Raw genomic sequence first — 22061 nt, forward strand, 5'->3', positions numbered from 1 at the left:
AAAGATTAGTGTAAAAAAATTGCAATCTTAATTGCAGTTATAGTATGGGCCCCAAAAATGGAATTTAGTGTTCTGTTGTGTACTACATGTAACGTCAAACAAATACAATCAATACTGGTATCATTAATAACTAGAAAAGAAAGTGTTACATATCTGGATCAAACTACTGAAAAATGACGAAAATGATGATGCAGGAGACATCCAACTAAATTGTCCCTTCTTGTGGTAAGGGCTTTAAACAGAAGTCTTTTCCCATCTGTTACTTTTATTGCCTTTTCATTTCATATTTAAACTATCCATTTAACTTCTAATATTCTTTGATAGCACTAAATTCAGTTTCAAAAAATTTTCCTTGTACATTTTTAACATGATCCACATTGCGCATCGAGACACACATTTTCTGGGTCTGCTACTTTAATTCCATACAAATATTTGATGCCAGTAGAGCTTTTTTTATTGAAGAAAACTTTCTCGAATATGCCACTCCATTCCTGATAACTTCTTTGCTCGGAACATCCTGTGTGTATTTGTGCCTCCTAGGTAAGAGAATTCCATCAGTATTTCATCTCAAAGAAAGTTAGACTTACAAAACACCAAGAGTTTCTGATACTATAAACTTTCATTTACTTTATCAGTAGCTCTTGGCAATTCATAAATATGACTTACTTTATACATTTACAACCTGTGGAGCACCACCTGCTTAAAATACACTACTTCCCTTATTGCATCATATCCAATTTAGATGCCAATCATGTCACCATTCTCCTTACTGCTACCAAGCACCCTCTTGTTTTAGCTTTGTGTATGCTTAAGAGGAAAAGGGGACAGATTAGAATTTCCTGTATCTCATGGATTTAGCCAAGGGTGGGGCAGGAGTGCTCTCCTCGCCCATGGCATTCAGTAAGCCAAATGTGCCCCTCAGGTTGTGCTAAACAGTGCTGCCAGGCCTCTGTTAGCTTAAGCTCTGAACATGATTCAGCAGTCACCATGTGGCATGGTAGTGGAACATTGTGTCCTACAGAGAACAGGATCTTGGCTCGAATGCCTAGATCATGAGGATGGTATAAACCTCTATACAAAAAAACCTCAATCTCAAAGTGTGCTCATACTGGTGAGATAACGGCTGTTCAGGTGGGTCTGTGGTTAGCTGGCAACCTCTGGGGAACCTGCATCATTTCAGCTGTGTAAGGCTTACAGAGGCAAGCAGGGCTCTGTCTGGGAGGACCTGTATTTCCCTAGCTGCTTGTGGGACCAAGGTGGAACCCTCAAACTTGTCTCTTTCAACTCACAGTAGTATGAGCGTACTGCTGATGGGTGTCAACACCCAACCTCACAAGGGGGCTCATGTAGTCCTGACTCAGGAATTATTCAGAGTGCTTCCATTTATAGTACAGAACACATGCTGCTAGCCAGACTGTGCTTTTAATAGTTAAAGGAAAGAGAGCAGCTTTGAGAAAGTTTCACCTTTTTATATTCAGATGGGTTTAGAGGGCATTATTTGGACTTTGAAATCTATCAAGAAATTGTGAAATAGGACACTGTTGGCTCAGTCTTCTTGTCTCCAACAAGCAATGAACCTATAGAAAGCTAAATGCTTCAGGAAATATGCAAATGAAACAGAGCTGCACAATACCTTGAGCTATAGCTAAGTTGTCATGTCATGTAGAGATCTTTGAGATATTCCCAAACAAGAACTGAAAGATGAGTGGGCTCAAGAAGGTCTCGCTGACATGCAAAATATAATGAAAAAGGTGGATGGAAATCTGGTCAAATGAGATATTCTTTTATCCTAACAGTCAATAGCATGAAATGTCCAGAATGTATCAGGACAGGTTTTCTTTGTTTAAATGTGCAGCCTTATGTCCCCTACCCATGTGCTGTTTTACATGCTGGTGCTCTGAGCACAGCACTCTGGAACTTAAGGGATGAAGTCACTTGCAGATTTGTTCATCTCCTCCGAAGTGCATAAATTGCTCTGGGAATCACCCTGTGTGGGTAGAGACTGCAGTGTCTATCTCAAAGAAAGGAAGATACAGGAGCTGAAAACTATGAAGCATATCAGATATGGTGAGACAAAAAAGATCTGTAGGACTCTGCACCTTCCCACATTCACTACTACTTTTGCTTCAGCCATTAAGAAGCCAATTCTGACAGCCAAAGCCTTTGCACAACTGGAACTTGGAAGTGTCAGGACTACTAACTGGATTTGTAAGTGTTGTTATTCTGGAACCTTAACCCGCCCCCTCTTCCCCCCCCCCCCCCCCCCCCTAGTATATAAGAGAAAGCTACAATTTCTGATATTGTGGAGCTTCTGGAACTTCAGTTAGCAGACATCAGTAAACAGGCCAGCCCTGACAATACCACTGCCACGATTATCCCTACCAAACCCACTTCGATGAACAAACTAAATAGGAAGCATCAACCTCAGAAAAAGACAGGTCCAAAATTGTCAGACCATGCAGCCCTCATTGCATCTCACGGTTCTCATGATTAGCCTTCAAAGTCAGTGGAAAGTGAAGTCTGCCTGAGGGAACCATCTTGCCCCAAGACTGAGCCTTCACTCATTGTGGGCTTCCCACCCATGAAAGAGACAGGACGAAAATACAACCCCCCTCCAAATCAATAGGCTTTAATAATACAGTGGAACATCAATGGGTTCAGGAAGCAAGGGGGGAGGGAGGAATTGAAACTACTAGCACAGGAACGTCCCCTGTACTTGTGTTGACAAGAAACACATTTTATAACTATTGAGCCCCCTGTGCTATGGGGCTATACCCTCCATCACAAAGGTAACATGACTGGGAAACAGCGCAGGGAGAGGTCATTGTGTTTGTCAGTAATACACAGAACTCATCTGCACTATTCATAGTTACTGATCTGCAAGCAGCAGCTGTTGAAATTCACATCGGTCAGAGATTCTGAGGTTTTCACACAGCTTATAGAACAACTCCCCTGACCATTTCTCATACTGGGAGATTTCAATGCCCATAATGTATTATGGAGCTCAAACTTGAGTTTCCCCAGGGGTCAAGTATTAGAGAGCCTCATGATGTCTCAGCAGTAGTGCATTCTCAGTACCAGCAATTCTGCTCATTTCAACACTGCTACTGGGTGATCTTCAGCCATCCCTCATGGATTTGGCTCTGAGGGAACTTACTGATGACCTTCATTCCAGTGACAACTTCCCACTCTGAATTCATCTGTTGGATGGAGCAATCCTTAAAAGGCCACTACCACAATGGGTGACCAGAAAACTTAACTGCATGTTGTTCTGCCACCTGGCTGTGTTTGAATACCGAGACAGCATCCAGAAATGGGTGGACCACATCACTTTAGTGATTCCCCATGCTGCTCACTTATCCATAGTGAAGTCCTCGTGTCATCTTAGGAGTCAACCTGTACCTTGATGGACCAATGAGTCCGCTAAGGAATCTGGCTCTGTGACAGTTAAAGCACTGCCCAACAACAGAAAATGTTCCTGACTTTTGATTAATGAAAGCCAAGGCTCAAGGCATAATCAAGCAGAGCAAGGAAAGGTCTTGGCAAACATTTCTGGACACCCCAAAACATTCCACTTGTTCTATGAAAGTATGGGAAGCCATCAGGTGGGTTTCCAGTAAATGCAATCAGCTACCTATAGCAGTGGTGCTGAAACAGAGATGTCTCTGAATAATACCTGGCAATATCGCCCAGACAATAGCAGAGCATTCTGCAATGATCACTGCCACTGCCACCCTGGATCCAGTGCTTGTCATTGGCATGCTATCAAACAGAGGGGTGACTTTGACTTAAGGTCCAATGATCCTGAGTCCTACAACTGCATATTCTCCATTTGGGAGATGTATTCGGCACTGTCTAAGGCTCTTGGGCCTCGTCCTGAATAAATCACATACAGCATGCCGTAGAACATGAAAATGGGTCAAAGGAAATTCTCTTGCAATGTTTTAATTCAGGATAGTGGACAGACCAATTTCCCAATTTATCAAAGGAGGTAATTTTGATATTTCTCCTCAAACCAGGAAAGGACCAAACATGTCAGAGAAGTTAACAGTGTGTGTAGGATAGACCATGGAGTGAATGGTCAGCCATTGTCTGGATGTTAGAGATCAGGCAGCTCCTTAGCCATTCTCAGTGTGGATTCTGGAGATGTTTTTAAGTGTTGCTCCTTTTACCATAGCCATAAACAGCATAATGTGTACAGTAAGAAGTCTTGTACAATGCTCCTTATTTGTGGACGATTTTGCAGTTTTCTCTTCCTCCTCCAATACGACAACAGCAACTCGTCAGTTGTGACCTACAGTAAAGAGGTTGGATGAGTGGGCTTAAAAGACAGTTTTACATTTTGCAGACTCACTGATGATTCTGGGCCTCATTGTTATTCCAAACTGTTGTGGTTACCACCTAAAAGGCCTGAAGGCAAGGACTTGGTATACAATGAATTTCTCAAAGTGCCTTACCCACAGGTCTTAGGAAACAGAAAGGGCACATCTGCTCAAGTTATATAGGGCTTTCGTGAGATCGTAGCTGGACTATGGGTGCACGGTATACGGATCAGTGAGACCTTAGATCAGCAAACCATTACCATATGGTGGCAACTTCTCATGATACATCAAGCACATAAGATCCTTGCTGCTGCAAATTTGCCAGCATACCAAACTGTTGTTCATTCACAACGAAAACCAATCTCCAGTCATATAAGAGCAACAATGCTGTATGGGTTCCACATGAAGCATGAAATAGAGTCACTGGTGTGAGGTCAGTGGCGACCAAAATCTGGGACTTTTACTGACTGTCAAGCTTGTTACTGCAGAGGTCCAGAGCAATTTTAAATGTAGTCTAGTAGATGAAGCATTGCCCTCCTGTGTGAGTTTTTAATATGATATTTTATGAAATTTTAAATGAACACTTCAACTCAATTCACAGATGGTTCCAAATGGGGGAAGCCACTGGATGATCTGTTGTTTTGTTTGGTCGTATCCTTAAGATTCAGTTACCTCAAGACTTCACGGTCTTCAGTATTGAGTTATATACAATCTTGAGGGTGCTGAAGCAGGTGACATTTGTTATTCCTCATTTGTACTGACTCCCTGAACGCCCTTAGCACTCTACAACACTTGTACCCAGCATATGATTTAGTCCAGAATATATCCAGGACACCCTTTTCCACCTATAATGGCTGGGGAAGAAGATGTCTTTTTGCTGAGCACCAGGGCATATGGTTATTAATGGAAAAAATGGCAGACATGACAGCCAAAGAAGTGTGTCACAATTCTCTAATAAGATAGTGTGCCATTCCCCTTCATACCATCATATCAATGGATGGATGGGAAGAAGAGTAGCTGGAAGTGACTGACAATAAACAGCACCTGGTGAAGTCCACATCGCGACTGTGGTAAAGCTCCTTTCAGCCACACAGGTGGGGTGAGGTCCTTCTTGCCCTATGGCTTCTTGCACCAATGAGAGGACTGTCCAATGTGTGGCACTTGTGGTGTACAGATCGCAGCACACCAAATTTTACAAGACTATATTTTATTTTCAGAGTAGAGGGCAGCAGGTCATATGCCAACAGATTTGTACTCTATTTTAATTGACAATCAAACAAATATGGTACTATTTTTCAGGTTTTGTGATACATACGAATTACTCCCTAAAATTTTAGGGAAATGCTTATAATGTGTTAACATGCTGGCTGGATCATCTGTGATTTTTGTAAATTATCAGCCAGTAACATTTCCCTGTGTAATTATTTTACTTTTCCTCTTATTTTACATCTGTTCTGAAACATCTGCCCACTTGTGCTGTCTTAATGGATGTGAGTTAGTGTGAATGAGCCAATGACTGCGTTTGAGGATTGGAGAGAGTGCATACATTTGCATAGGACTTATTCTTCCTAGCATTCTAACATTTAACCACATTCATTCCTATTAATATTTGTAAGGACATAGATAACCTCACCACTAGATGCCCATAAACCACAAACAAATCCCCCCCCCCCCTCTCTCTCCCCCACCCTGACCCCCCCACTCCACATAGACATACAGATGAGGTAATCAGAGATGGATCACAAACCTCAATTGAGTCTTTTCAAAGAAATAATCCCATTATACACCTTCACCAATTCAGGGAACCCCTAAACAGTTAAAAGAATTTGGATTTGCATTCATCTCCCTCCAAATGCTACTCAAGCATGCTAACCATGGCTCTAGTTTAGTTAAAGTATCCTTAACCTATGTTATGTGGTAAGCATGTTTACCATTCCATTCTAAATGTCTTCTAAATCTACCTCATATACTCTATCAGAAGTTTTTTCAGTTATTTTATCCAAGTTATGCAAAGGAGATGGTAAGCAGCAGCATTGCCTCACATATTTTTTAACACAAATGCGTTTTTATTGCTCTTTCACTTGCTTTTGGAGAGGCTGTGTATTACACCATTATCTGTCTATGTAATATATGAGGTGTGATCAAAAAGTAATAGAAATTTTTTAATTTCACAGGCTTTATACATCCAATTTCTAAAATTTTTTATTTTGTCAGTATACTTGTTCCAGATGTTTGTTTGCATTTTCAGCTGTTTTGACTATTTACTTTACAGTTGATAGTCAAAAAGCTTATACATGTTTTTGAGTGCTCGGCAAATTTTTACTTTCAAAAAAGGTGAATCAGTGAATTTGCATTAAATTTTGCTTGAAAAATGGAATAAGTGCAATACTGCATTCAAAATGTTGACTGCGGCTTTTGGTGAATCTACTACAAGTAGGACAAGAGTTTATGAGTGGTGAAAATGTTTCACAGAGGATCGAGAAGACACTGAAGATCACAACCACCCTGGATGCCCTAGTACACCAATTACTGATGACAATATGGAAATAGTAAAGAAAATGGTTCTGGAAAATCACTGAATCGCCATCAGAGAGGCTGCTGATGATGTCGGCATATACTTTGGTTCATGCCAGGCAGTTCTGTCGGGTACTATGGGAATGTAATGGTAGCTGCAAAGTTTGTTGCAAAATTGTTGAATTTCGACCAAAAACAATGTCACATAGACACCGCTTGGGAATTTCTGAATGAAGTCAACAATGATCAACAACTTCTAAAGAAGGTTATAAAAGGTGATGAAACATGAGTATATGGGTATGATGTCAAAACCAAGGCCCAGTCATACCAAAGGAAACTGTCTGATGAGCCAGGACCGGGGGAATTGAGAAGTTCAATCACATGTCAAGGTTCTTCTCACCATTTTCTTTGATTACAATGGGATAGTGCATCATGAGTTCCTGCCTTATGTTAGCACAGTCAATAAGAAATACTACCTGGGAGTTACGCTCTGTCTGCGTGAGGCACTCCTAAGAAAACAACCAGCATTGTGGCAAAACCACTCATGGAAATTGCATCGCAATAATGCTCCCACTCATACCTCAATGCTTGTTCATGATTTTTTGGCAAAAAACAAAACCGATATGTTGCCTCAGTTTCTGTATTTGCCAAACATGGCCTCCTGCAACTTCTTTCTATCCCCGAGGCTCAACAGGTTGATGAAACGAGGTCACATTGCTACCATTGATGAGACTGAGACAAAAACAGAATCACTGAAGGATCTGAACACCATAAGAAAAAGTGAGTTCCAGAATTGTTTCCAAGATTTAAAAAAGTGCTGGTACAAGTGTATTATATCATTATATTTCAGGAGGATTACTTAGTCACATTCAAAGTTGGCGCTGATGAATAAATAAAGATTCTTTAAGACAAACAAAAATTCTCATTGTTTTTCAATCACACCTCATGTATATCATACACACAACAAATTAGGAACAAGTTTAAAATTTTAAATTTGCAGTCTTTTTCTCTTTTGTTTTCTAGTATAAATACAGTCCCATATTAACTCAGCCCACATTTCATAACTATAACTACTTCTTTGTACCTCCAGTATGCATTTTTTCTTTTGCAATAGCATCATCTTTTATATGAAAAAAAGGGCCACTGATGCAGATTATACATTTTGAACACTGATAAAAAATCATGAGCTATTTCAGTATTACTGGCCTCATCAACAGGACTATAATTTCTTTTCTCCTCTGGCTTTTGTTCACATTATCCATCTGCAATCAATAACTGTAAATTCTGTCCTCCTCCTCCTCAAATAACAACAGAACTTTTGTAAGAATATACAAAATTATCTTTTGGCTGTAGTTGAAACATGATATTACATAAAGGTCTGAAGGACTATGGTATGAAAAACATAAAACTAGTCAATAAATATTATAACTAATTCAGAAACTGCAAGAAACACAGAATGCTGAAACGTTGTGTACAGTATTTTCCTTCCTTGTGGTTGTTGTGGTCTTCAGTCCTGAGACTGGTTTGATGCAGCTGTCCATGCTACTCTATCCTGTGCAAGCTTCTTCATCTCCCAGTACCTACTGCAACCTACATCCTTCTGAATCTGCTTAGTGTATTCATCTCTTGGTCTCCCCGTACGATTTTTACCCTCCAAGCTGCCCTCCAATACTAGATTGGTGATCCCTTGATGCCTCAGAACATGTCCTACCAACCGATCCCTTCTTCTGGTCAAGTTGTGGCACAAACTTCTCTTCTCCCCAATCCTATTCAATACCTCCTCATTAGTTATGTGATCTACCTATCTAATCTTCAGCATTCTTCTGTAGCACCACATTTCGAAAGATTCTATTCTCTTCTTGTCTAAACTATTTACCGTCAATGTTTCACTTCCATACATGGCTAAACTCCATACAAATACTTTCAGAAATGACTTCCTGACACTTAAATCTATACTCGATGTTAACAAATTTCTCTTCTTCAGAAACGCTTTCCTTGCCATTGCCAGTCTACATTTTATATCCTCTCTACTTCAACCATCATCAGTTATTTTGCTCCCCAAATAGCAAAACTCCTTTACTACTTTAAGTGTCTCATTTCCTAATCTAATACCCTCAACATCACCCGACTTAATTCGACTACATTCCATTATCCTCGTTTTGCCTTTGTTGATGTTCATCTCATATCCTCCATTCCGTTCAACTGCTCTTCCAAGTCCTTTGCTGTCTCTGACAGAATTACAATGTCATCGGCAGACCTCAAAGTTTTTATTTCTTCTCCATGGATTTTAATACCTACGCCGAATTTTTCTTTTGTTTCCTTTACTGCTTGCTCAATATACAGATTGAATAACATCGGGGAGAGGCTACAACCCTGTCTCACTCCTTTCCCAACCACTGCTTCCCTTTCATGCCCCTCGACTCTTATAACTGCCATCTGGTTTCTGTACGAATTGTAAATAGCCTTTCGCTGCCTGTATTTTACCCCTGCCACCTTTAGAATTTGAAAGAGAGTATTCCAGTCAACATTGTCAAAAGCTTTCTCTAAGTCCACAAATGCTAGAAACGTAGGTTTGCCTTTCCTTAATCTTTCTTCTAAGATAAGTCGTAAGGTCAGTATTGCCTCACGTGTTCCAGTATTTCTACGGAATCCAAACTGATCTTCCCCGAGGTCGGCTTCTACTAGTTTTTCCATTTGTCTGTAAAGAATTCGTGTTAGTATTATGCAGCTGTGGCTTATTAAACTGATTGTTCGGTAATTTTCACATCTGTCACCTCCTGCTTTGTTTGGGATTGGAATTATTATATTCTTCTTGAAGTCTGAGGGTATAAAAAAATTGCACAGTAAGCACTGCAAGTAAGCTTATAACAACTGAAAATTGGCTACATGCAAATATAAAATTAAAGTAATATTACAAAATTCATAAAACCAGAGGAGTTAAGCTACAGAAAACATAATTTGGGTTGCATTAAACTATATGATTCAAAGATACCTTAGCAACTAGGCCAGAAGTTCAAATTCTTATTTGGTAAATTCTTTTAGATATAATTAGATGAAGGTAAAATCTACTTTCTTTGTTAAGTATTCCAACCATTATAAGATTTACCCACATTTAAATTACATTTTTGATATAATGACTCTCCATCAAACAGAACTAACTCAGCTCTTATAATAGAGAGTTGTTTTAATTAATTGTTTGGTCCAATTACAGTAAAGTAGTCCTTTCCTTACATAAGTTTTTGCAGTAGGGCACCAACACATCCATTCTACAACTGCATCTACACTCTGCAGACTACTGTCAAGTGCATGGCAGAGGGTACTTCCAATCACACCAATCATTAGGGCTTTTTCCCCATTCCATTCATGTATGGACCACAGGAAGAAAGATTCCTTAAAAATCTCTGTGTGTGCTGTAGGTCTACTCTCGTCTTCACAGTCCATATGGGGGTGATAACAAAGTGGAATGTAGTATATGTTTAGCTGCTTCTCGAAACTTTGTAAGGTTTCCTTGAGATAGTTTGCATTTCATGTCACAGATCAGCCATTTCAATTAAACATCTTTGTACCATCGTCCCAGGGATCAAACAAACCTGATACATTCTTGTTGCCCATAGTCGTATATGGCCAAATATCTCCTGTTAGTCTTATATGGTTCAGCACATCCATGATGTTTTCCCATTGGTCAAACAAACCAGTCACCACTCATGTTCTCACATCCTCTGTTAGTCTTATTTGGTACAGGTCCCACACACTTCAGCAACAGTCTACGAGGAGTTGCATGTATTTTGCATGCTAACTCCCTCATAGACTGATCACATTTCCCTACATTCTATGACAGTCATAGGATACTAGACAGTCATAGTATACTATGTTTTTTGATTTGTGAAGTGCAGATTTTATATTTCTGAATATTAAAACAAGATGCCAAATTTTAAACACTTTGAAACCTTGTCAGATTTTTTCAGAGAGTAAATCATTATAGATAACTGCATCATCTTTAAAAAGTCTTAGGTTACTATTAGTAGTGTCCACAGGTCACTAATATACCATGTGAACATCAAGGGTCCCAACACACTGCCCTGTGGCACTACTGAAGTTACTACTTCATCAGTCAATGACTCCATCAAAGGTAACGTGCTATGCCTCACCCACCAAGAAATCCTCAAGCCAGTCACAAACCTCACTTGACACCCCACATGGCCATACTTTAAATATTAAGCAAATGTGTGGTACTGAGTCAAATGCCTTTCACAAGTCAAAAACAGTGCTTGTACCCAATGCCCTTGATCCTCGGCTTTGAGGAGGTCATGTGTGAAAAGTACATGTAGGGTTTCACATGACTGATGTTTTCAAAATCCACACTGGTTGGCATGGAGGAGGTCTTTCTGTTCAAGATACGTAATTATATTTGAACTTAGAATATGTTGTGAGATTCTAAAACAAATGGTGTCAAGGATACTGGATGGTACCTTTGTGGATCACTACTGCTGCCATTCTTATAAATGGGTGCGACCTGTGCTCTTGTCCAACTACACGGCACAGTTTTTTTGAGTGAACTTGGGTATATTATGGTTAAAAGAGGCACTAACTCAACCACAAATTCAGAATAGAATATGGTAGGGATTCCATCGGGCCCTGGAGCTTTGTTTAATTTTAATAACTTCACTTACTTCTTGATGCTACAGGTATATATTTCACTGATATTTACTGTGGTGAAAGAATTCAACTGAGGCAATTCTCCTTGGTTTTCCACTATAAAGAATCATTTGAAAATAAAGTTAGGCTTTTCTGCTTTTGCTTTGCTACCCACAATTTCAGTTCCTGTCTCATCTATGAGTGTCTGGACACTAACTTCAATACCACTAATAGCATTCTCATATGACCAGAATTTCTTTAGGTTTTGTGAGGGATCTTTCAATAATATTCTGCTAATGAAGTCACTGAAGAAATCAAACACTGCCCTCTTGACAACCAAATGCATTTCATTCAACATCTCTTTATCTACAGCCCCATTTTTTGTTTCATACCTATTATGTAGTAGTCACTGTTGCTGTCATAGTTTCTTGTGATCTACCCTCACACTTAAATTTATAAATGGAATGAAGGCAGCAGATTTACCCAGAAATAAATGCATTCAAAAACACACCAATAAACTGTTTTCATCAGGTGATTTCTGAAGATGACTATGATCCTTGCACTAACTTCTACTTAAAACAAATTTTGTGTAACAAGACTATGCATTCAGTTTAGGCTATGACTGCTGATTATTTTCACATGACAGTTAGGTGGGCAGCATTTAATATGGCAAGAAACATTTGTTTGCTGCAGGAAATTAAAATAATAAAAAAATAAAAGGTACTACAATAAGCTGAAAAGTGCCTAGTTAGAAAAAAAATGCGATGATATTATGAAGGCACCATTTATTACAGAAGATGAGGTATAGTTTGCAAGTGAATACATAAATACTGCAATAAGTTACAATTGCCGTCAAATCTCTGATGAGAGAATTTATATTGTTGTATTATCTACCACTATTCCAGTCTGACATTTTTCTTACATACAGCTTAATAGTAATACTATATAACTGATAAGTCATAGCTATTTGTTTTGCAAATTTTGGTGTTCAAATGTCAACAACTAAATAATATATTTACAGTTTTATTGACCTAAAAAAATAGAAATGTGTCTCAATGAATATGACAAAATTAGTTGTTGAATACCCAACAGTCAACATCATGTCCAATTAGTCTGCATCACTCAAAACACACATGCATTTAGAAAAAAATTCTGAGATCAGCAAGATAATGTAACCAAAGACTATTATATTTGTTCAGTGTAATATTTACAAACAATCTAAGTTAAGTTTTGACAAATTTAATGTGATACTGAAACATTACAATAAACGACAATGTATGCTTATTAAAAAACATGCTCTTATTTAATGCAAAGCAAACACCAACTACACACCACAAAAAGCTTCAAAAAAATTAAGAACAACTGGAAGTAAGTTTTCTATCAAAAAGCTTCGTCATCTCAGAAAAGGGTGCTATACTGTAATTCCATATACATCTGTTTTGGAAGCATGTTGTTTATACATTGAAATTATCAGATAGAAAATAACGTAATATTCCTTTGCAGTGTCTGATATGTCTCCATGATATTGACGACATTAATGAAAGGATAACAGACATTAAAATCAGCACAAATTTGTCAAGCTTTTAACCAAGAGTTATTCTGAATATATATTTGCATTTGATGGGTGGTTAACAATTTTAACTTGATTGTTTAGTTAGTATGGGATAAAAATGAGAGAATTTTTCAGTTTTGGTAATCACAGTAAAATGTACCATGACAGAAGCTGTAGCAGAAAATATCATTCAACATGTTACGGAGCTCATATTCCTTTACTTGGTACAACTGACAGTGCACAGAAGGTTATTTCTTCTGTTATGAAGAAGTGTCAACATTAGCGCAAGTCATGGTCAAGAGAGATTTCTCTGCTACCAACTGTACACTGCTTGTAAAAAAATAAATGTTTAGCATTATCCTGTTTAATTTCATGGGCAGTAAAAATAAGCCCAGTCCTTAAAATTATCTCTCAGAGTTGAAGCCATAACAAACAGAATAAATGAAGTAGTTACACAATGGAATGGGAAAAAAGATAAAAGTAAACTAGTCTAGCAGGCCAAGCAGACAGGCAAGGGTACTATTGGGTGAGAGAAAAGCGATAGGTTACCAGCTCCAGGGACAGAAAGAAATCGGCCAAAGTCCAACTTGTTACTGTTGATGGTGGTGTTGGCTGGCTGAGACCCTGTTGGCTGCTCCTCCACTGCAGAGATACATCACTTCACCTCAGATTTCAGGCACTCAACACGCATATGCACTCATTATCTGTAGTCTACTGCTACATACAGAGATTATGGTATCCTCCACAAGTCAAATGCAATGCAGTATACAATTTTTGAATCTCAGATGTAGGTACAATTATGATAAAAGAGCTACTGTAAGAAGAGTGAACAGCAGTACATACAGCATAAACGAGCATAAGACTACAGCTGTAAGACTCCAGAGTTGCATGCAACTTACATACTAATAGTTAGAACAGCTGAAGCAAAAGACAGAAAGTTATTTTGTTTTATTGGTATGGTTTTGTGAAAATTATATAAACAAAGACTGAAAAAAATAGAGGAAGAAATTTGGAACATGTAATACTGCATTTGTGACAATTCCATGTACATTTTCCACAACAAAGATGCTGCTATAGATTTTGAAAGTATTTTTATACATATAAAACTAAACATGTTTGTTAAAGGTTTCTGGTGAAGAGAGGGAAAATAATCTAGCACCAGAGAGTAAAAGGGGGAGGGGTGAATGAAAATGGATTTTTACAACATTTAGTATGTCAGGCTACAAAATTTATGAAACAGAAAATATCCACGAGTAATAAAAATGTTGAACCACAGTCTTTAATAAAGATATTCTGCGAAGGTAAAGATGAGCACTGTTACAGCAGATCAATAAAAAATACTTCTAATAACATACAAGTGGAAGAGTTGGGGAGAGTGCAAAAGGAAGGGGTCATACAATCAAAAATGGGCTGAGCAATACTATGTTGAATCAACAGCTTAAGACATTTTGTAACTGGATAAATGCAGTAAAGTCAAACCTTGTGCTAATTGGCACATAGCAAACCAGGTAGTGAATCCAACCACTTGGTGGGGCATGATGTCAGCTAAGGGAAATGATACATCTAGTGAATATGCTGAATAGCAAGGGTCTAAAATTCATTTCAAATACACATCTAACATTAAAAAATAATACACTAAGTGATTGTAGGTTCAGGGTCACCATTAATTCAGTTTCCTCCACTACAAAATTACATGGCAGTATGAGAAGTATTTATTTTACATATCACAATAGCTTAAATTTAAAAACATATGTATAAATTAAAAGTGAGCTGCTTTCCACATCTTGAGCATCTGTTTTTATGGTACAGTTTATCATCACTAACACAGTCAGGCCACAAGTAGAATGCAAAATATGTTGTAGGTATTAGTAATGCAGAAATGCTGAGGAATTAATAACATTCATGTGAGATTCTACAGTACTTTTCACTCACAACTCTGAAACATACTACTAAAGAAGAGATGTAGTGAAACTAATCTGTTCTCTAAATTTTGTTAACATCTTTCAACATAAGTAAAATTCCACTTCCAGCATTGACAGTCAAATGAGAAGAATCACAGATGCGCTCAAAAGCAGAGCCGCATATTTTTAAGTATTCCAAGATTCTACCATAGAGCATTGTGAAAGAATGTGTATATTGGGTGAAAGAGCACAGAGTTCAAGTATAACAATTAACTGCAGTGTACTGCAGTGTTTTCTAAATATACAATTCAGAGAAGCCTGTACTTTTGTGATAGTGAATACTGTCACAGAAAATGAGGCTCAAATTAATGAGCAAAACTACAAGGTATCTTTGAAAGAATCCACTTGTTTATCTACATAATTTTAAAAACTTGGTCATAACTAAATCAAATTTTTGAAAAGTCTTGATTTCTGTGCCCTAAGAATAGAAAAAACCACTCCATACTCCCCACCATCTAAGACTGTTTCATTCATAGTCATCTACATTCTAGCAATAAACACACACAATTAAGCTACAAGAGAAGAACTGACTGAGATTACAGGAAGACTCAACAGGTAACTGATACTGCTAATTAGTGGTGTTCAGCAAAACAGCTTCAGGATCAACAACTTCTATTGGTTTGCTGGAGCTGAACAATTTTAGGTGTACCTGGAACAGCAAGGTATGGCCCCTTATTATCCCGGACATCTAGCAGAGCTGTCTGTGATGAAGGACAGCTTGAACTGCGGATCACCTGCTGAGGTACCTTCTGTGTCTCCTGTGAGAAGTCTGGCCACACCAAGCAGGTACAGAAATGGAGTAACAAACATCCCTCACATTTATTACATATTTGACACATCAGAAATCTTATTTAACTAGCTTTAACATAAACCCAAAATATCATTGTTCTTTGAATTTCATCTGCAAGAAATACATAAAAGCTACAAATGTTAGCACTAAGACACACAAATACTTCAATCGTGGTGACATAATCATGTGAGATGAAGCAGTCTTTCTTTATTAGTTTTGAGAATAAAGGTAATTCAGGAACTCTACAATCTAAATAAATAAATAAATAATGTGGATGGTACATGTAGGGAGGACAACTGAAAGATTGAAAAGTATTCATTTCTCTCTCTAAAAACTATTATGATGGAGGTGGGGGAACTGCGGCCAATTTGTTGTAATAATGGCAAAATCAACATGGAAATGTGAGGCATGCTGGAAGAGTATGAGTGGTTTACTTACATTTAAACACTGGCAGCTTAGAACAAAGCTGCATGAATACATTGTCACCTATTGATTGACTGTAAAGCAACAGAAGTCATTGTTTTGATTTGGCAGTAGTCTGACTACGGCTGAAAGTGAGCAACAGTGACTCTGAAAATCCCAGCTCCTGCCAGCTGCATGGTGCATGCTGTAATTCAATTTATGTATGAAACAAGGGTCTACAGCTGCTCAAATTCATCAGAAGTTGTGCCTTGTTTATGGATCTACAGTGATGAGTGAACAAAATAGTGTAGAGACTCAGAAAGTTGCCACAGATACGTGCATGATACAGAGCAGAATGCTAATAAATGGACCCTGAACTACAATGTTATGAGCAGTTGATGACTGGTGCTCGGACAGATATATTTCCACATGTTGGCCACACCACTATTTACATGATTACCTAGGAAAATCTAAGCTATCATAAATTATTTGCAAGGTGGCTAATTAAAATGCTTACCAAACAACACAAAGAACGTTAAGCAATGAATGTTGTTGGGTCATTGTTGACAAGATGGAGATATTTGTTTTCTAACATTGTCATGGCTGATCATGTGTGGATATCCAGCACCAACATAGAATCAAAACAACAGTCAGTGCATTGATGGTATCCAATTTAATCAAACTCAAAAAATTACAGAATCTCCTTCTGAAGTAAAAAAATGATAGCTGCAGTTTACTGGAGTAAAAAGGAGATTCTTTTGTTTGATTTTGTGAAACGTGGACCAACAATTACAGCTGACATGTGCTGAAATGCTCACCAAACAAAACACCAGCACTACACCCTACAGTCCTAGTCTTGCACCCAATGACTACCGATATTACCTCTTGCACTTGAAGCAATGGCTTGGTGGACAACGATTTAATGATAACATGGAACTCCAGACTGGTTACTTCCCAGGCAAAGTATTTCACTGGAGAGGGGCTGAAGAAGTTAGTGCACCATTACAAGATGGCTTAAAAGTGAACAGTAGTTAGATGGAAAAGTGAAGTACATGTCTACAAAAATTGTAACAAATATTTTTTATGGATAAATGGCCTTTACTTTTCAAATACACATTGCATATCACTGAAGGATTGGCAGATCTCAAACAGGACTTCAGGTTAAAAAAACACACACTTTTATAGAATGAAAGTTGTCTCTTGCTTCCAGATTAGTGTAACTGAGTAAGCAGCCTTGCATAGTCCATTGAAGGAATGCAGTGCATCATAGTGATTACGTTTTCCACCGTCCTCTTTCTGTATGGACTACCTCTGCTCACTCCCTTTATCCTACTTATCCACCTAAAACTTATTCACTATGGCCTCCTCCTTCCTTTTCATCTGTCTGCATAAGATTGTTCCTCCTCCTTTATTTACACACAATCAAAATTACACAACACACCGTAAACATTCCACTGTCAGTATGAAAGTGCCTTCATTACAGTCATAATGATATAAATAATTAGTAAATAACAGGTTTTTATTGGACAGTCTGGGAAAATGTAGGAGCTGCTTCTCTGGGAAATTACTACTAATGAGGATACATCTGAAGATGCACTGTGTATGGAAGACATTGCTATTCCAGGCTGCCAAATAAAAACCTGTCACTGGCATTGTGGTTGTGGTCCTAATAACAATATAAAAATGTCTAGCTCTTGTAAAGAACTAGTTAGTTGGAAAGTAAATGACTCCTTAACAACAAATTCATTTTTTTATGATAAGTCTTAGTTTATTCTTTCTACTATCTAATGAAGAGAATGAGAGAGTCATGTGTAAAAACTGTATGGTTTCTTAGATCATGAATTAAATCCTTTTCATAGCCTGTTTTACTTCCCTCAATGCCAAAAGCTTTTTCTTGGTAGTAAACAGTTTCTTACTTTTTATTTGTTGATGACCAGTTTTGATCTACTACAGGGATCAGCATCAGACTTATATTCCTTGGCATGGAGCAGGCCTGTCGGTACTGGCCTTGAGAACACTAGTGTTATAAGCGATCATGACTGTGTTTGCTAAATAACTTTTAAATTCAGATCACTGTTTCGTGGAACAATGTTCCAAAAGATTTTTAACATTTTCTTATTGCACAAAACACCTACAGCAACGTTCTAGAAACAAAGTGCTGTATCACAACAAACTCGATGGAGATTACTCAGAGCAATCAATAATTTTTATACAAAAACCAAAGCTCCACATTCCTGCCGTGATGGGACCAACTGACCACCATGTCATCTTTGCCAATGACATCATTTGATGAGGTATAGGGGGGGGGGGGGGGGTGTCAACAAGTCGCTCTCGCAATGGCTGTTGGATTTCTTGAACTCAAGTAGCTCCTCAACTGGCACCAAAAGGCTGATTGTACCCCATTACAGCCCTCCCAACAAGGAAAAATCCCTAGCAGAATTGGAAATCAAACCTACCGTATTTACTCGAGTCTAAGCCGCACTCGAATCTAAGCCGCACCTGAAAAATGAGACTCGAAATCAAGGAAAAAAAATTTCCCGAATCTAAGCCGCACCTGAAATTTGAGACTCGAAATTCAAGGGGAGAGAAAAGTTTTAGGCCGCATCTCCAAATCGAAACAAAGTTGGTCCGCTGTAATAAGAGACAATTTAGGTCGAATGAATGACGATACAGCTACAGTAGTTTGGTTCGAGTCGTAAGCTTAACAGTTAAGCTATACCAGGTAGCCATTGCTATGCGTCAGGCGCTCCGTCCGTATTTATACGGGTACCCTTCCTTTTTCACGTGCTTCATCTGGTTTGAATTGATTGCTTATTTTTCTTTGATCTGATAAGCGCAGTTTTCTTTGTTATAGGTGTTTACGTCACTCTACGCTGAAAATGCATAACTGTACTGTGTCATGCATTGTTTGTCGTACTCTGATACTGTGTGTTTACGGCCTGTCGCCGATCGCGGCATGGCTTGCTTTTGTGCGCGCTACCGCCGCTTTTAAAAAGAGAGAGAGAGAGAGAGAGAGAGAGAGAGAGAGAGAGAGAGGAATCGTCTCATTAGCGAAACAATGGCAAGAGACTGCTACTTCTTGTTACTTACACTGCTGCTTTCTTTGATAATGATCAATAAGAACCAAATAATAGACTGCGTATGATAGAAGATGTTCTGAACGAGAGTTTAGCGAAAATTTTTCTCCGTTTGAAAATCTTTGCAGGCGCCTCTTTAGTACATTACATTCTGCACAGAAATTAGAGTCATCGTAGATTTAAAAATCTAGTCAATTGCCTCGCTTCATTTCTGACTGTATCACTGTTTAGCATAAGAATAATACGAATATAAACAAGACATGGTATGTATATTCTTCCGCGTTTGCTGTTGTCTCACTCTAGTTTTGTGGTTTATTACGCAGACAGGATTTAAATGAGATAGCAGCAAACACGAAACAATACATGGCAAAATGTTTATATTCGTATTATTCTTATGGTGACGAGAATACTGCATGTGATTCACAATTTATAAAAGTTCCTATTAGCAACCATCTCTTCTCACAGATGGGAAAAAATTCAGAACGTAGAGTTGGCCATATTGACAAACATTCTTGCCAGTCGGGTTTTCGTAGTACATTGAAATGCTGCTACATTCGAAGATGCTCCACTGGACCCATGGATGCCCACCTGAATTTGTATTTACTTCATTGGATAATGTATGAAAATGCAGTGGTCGAAACTTGGCGCGGAGAAAAAAAGCTCGTCTTCCACCTTTTTTTTTTTTTAATTTATTTACTGACGCAGAGGTTTTGGCGCCAGTATTTATCTTTGTGCCTACAAAGCATGCCTGTGTAGCGCTACATATATTCGACGGCAGAACTAAGTTGTGGCAGCACCCACCGACATTTTTAAGAACTTCCGCTTGCTTTGCACTCGATTCTAAGCTGCAGGCGGATTTTTGGATTCGAGTAAATACGGTAGTTCTTCTGCATAGCGCCCAGAAATGACTACTGAGCTATGGAGGCGTACAATAAGTTATACATAAGACCCAAGATTTAAAATGTAAAAGAAGTAACAAGGTGCAAATCTGAATGAGTGAAAAGTGAATGAAGAAGAAATGCTCAGCCAGAACATTATGAGCACCTATCTAATAGGCGGTATGTCCACTTTTCTCACAGCAACAGTGGTGACATGCTGTGACATGAAAGCAATGAGATCTTAGTAGGTTGCTAGAGGGAGTTGGCATCACTTCTGTACACACAAGTCACCTAATTCCAATAAATTCTGGGGAGGAGAGTGACGAGCTCTGACACCACATTCAATCACACCCCAGATGTGTTCAATCAAGTTCAGATCTGGTGAACTGGGGATCCAGCACATCAATTGGAATTCACCACTGTGTTCTTTGAATCAGTCCATCACACTGCTGGCCTTGTCATGGCACATTATCTTGTTGAACAATATCACTGCCATCAGGAAACATGATCGTCACAAAGGGATGTATGTGGTATGCAACCAATGTATGACACTCCTTTGCTGTCATGCTGCCTTTCATGAGCTCCACTGGACCCATGGATGCCCACCTGAATATTCCCCAGAGCATAATGGAGCTGCCACCAGCTTGTATCCGTCCCGCAGTACAGGTGTCAAGGACCTGTTCCCCTGGAAGACAATGGGTTTGTGCCCTCCCATCGGCACGAAGAAGAAGGTGTCGGCATTCATCAGACGATGCAATGCTCTGCCAATGTCCAGTGCTGATTACCACATTCCCATTTCATCTACATCTACATCTACATCTACATTGATACTCCGCAAGCCACCCAACGGTGTGTGGCGGAGGGCACTTTACGTGCCACTGTCATTACCTCCCTTTCCTGTTCCAGTCGCGTATGGTTCGCGGGAAGAACGACTGTCTGAAAGCCTCTGTGCGCTCTCTAATCTCTCTAATTTTACATTCGTGATCTCCTCGGGAGGTATAAGTAGGGGGAAGCAATATATTCGATACCTCCTCCAGAAACGCACCCTCTCGAAACCTGGCGAGCAAGTTACACCGCGATGCAGAGCGCCTCTCTTGCAGAGTCTGCCACTTGAGTTTATTAAACATCTCCGTAACGCTATCACGGTTACCAAATAACCCGGTAACGAAACGCGCCGCTCTTCTTTGGATCTTCTCAATCTCTTCCGTCAACCCGACCTGGTACGGATCCCACAATGATGAGCAATACTCAAGTATAGGTCGAACGAGTGTTTTGTAAGCCACCTCCTTTGTTGATGGACTACATTTTCTAAGCACTCTCCCAATGAATCTCAACCTGGTACCCGCCTTACCAACAATTAATTTTATATGATCATTCCACTTCAAATCGTTCCGCACGCATACTCCCAGATATTTTACAGAAGTAACTGCTACCAGTGTTTGTTCCGCTATCGTATAATCATACAATAAAGGATCCTTCTTTCTATGTATTCGCAATACATTACATTTGTCTATGTTAAGGGTCAGTTGCCACTCCCTGCACCAAGTGCCTATCCGCTGCAGATCTTCCTGCATTTCGCTACAATTTTCTAATGCTGCAACTTCTCTGTATACTACAGCATCATCCGCGAAAAGCCGCATGGAACTTCCGACACTATCTACTAAGTCATTTATATATATTGTGAAAAGCAATGGTCCCATAACACTCCCCTGTGGCACGCCAGAGGTTACTTTAACGTCTGTAGACGTCTCTCCATTCATAACAACATGCTGTGTTCTGTTTGCTAAAAACTCTTCAATCCAGCCACACAGCTGGTCTGATATTCCGTAGGCTCTTACTTTGTTTATCAGGCGACAGTACGGAACTGTATCGAACGCCTTCCGGAAGTCAAGAAAAATAGCATCTACCTGGGAGCCTGTATCTAATATTT

General features: G+C 39.0%; 1 protein-coding gene across 9 annotated transcripts in view; it reads right to left on the reverse strand.

Moving 5' to 3' along the window:
* LOC126457194 (sodium bicarbonate cotransporter 3) overlaps positions 1–22061 on the reverse strand; it is a 989834-nt gene that overhangs the window by 189656 nt on the left and 778117 nt on the right. For 7 of the 9 annotated variants that reach the window (XR_007585444.1, XM_050093289.1, XM_050093286.1 and 4 more), the window contains one exon: positions 15634–15753. The exons of 1 other annotated variant lie outside the window; for it this stretch is intronic. Coding sequence is in view for 7 of the 8 variants with exons in the window: in XM_050093289.1 (XP_049949246.1) it covers positions 15634–15753 (120 nt within the window). In the remaining variant the exon portion in view is untranslated. Of the gene's footprint in view, positions 1–13572; positions 13666–15633; positions 15754–22061 lie in introns of all 9 variants that reach the window. One more of the 9 variants, XM_050093287.1, reaches the window with a different exon arrangement.

Source organism: Schistocerca serialis, chromosome 2 (assembly GCF_023864345.2).
Source record: "Schistocerca serialis cubense isolate TAMUIC-IGC-003099 chromosome 2, iqSchSeri2.2, whole genome shotgun sequence".
In the NCBI taxonomy this organism is placed as follows: Eukaryota; Metazoa; Arthropoda; class Insecta; order Orthoptera; family Acrididae; genus Schistocerca; species Schistocerca serialis.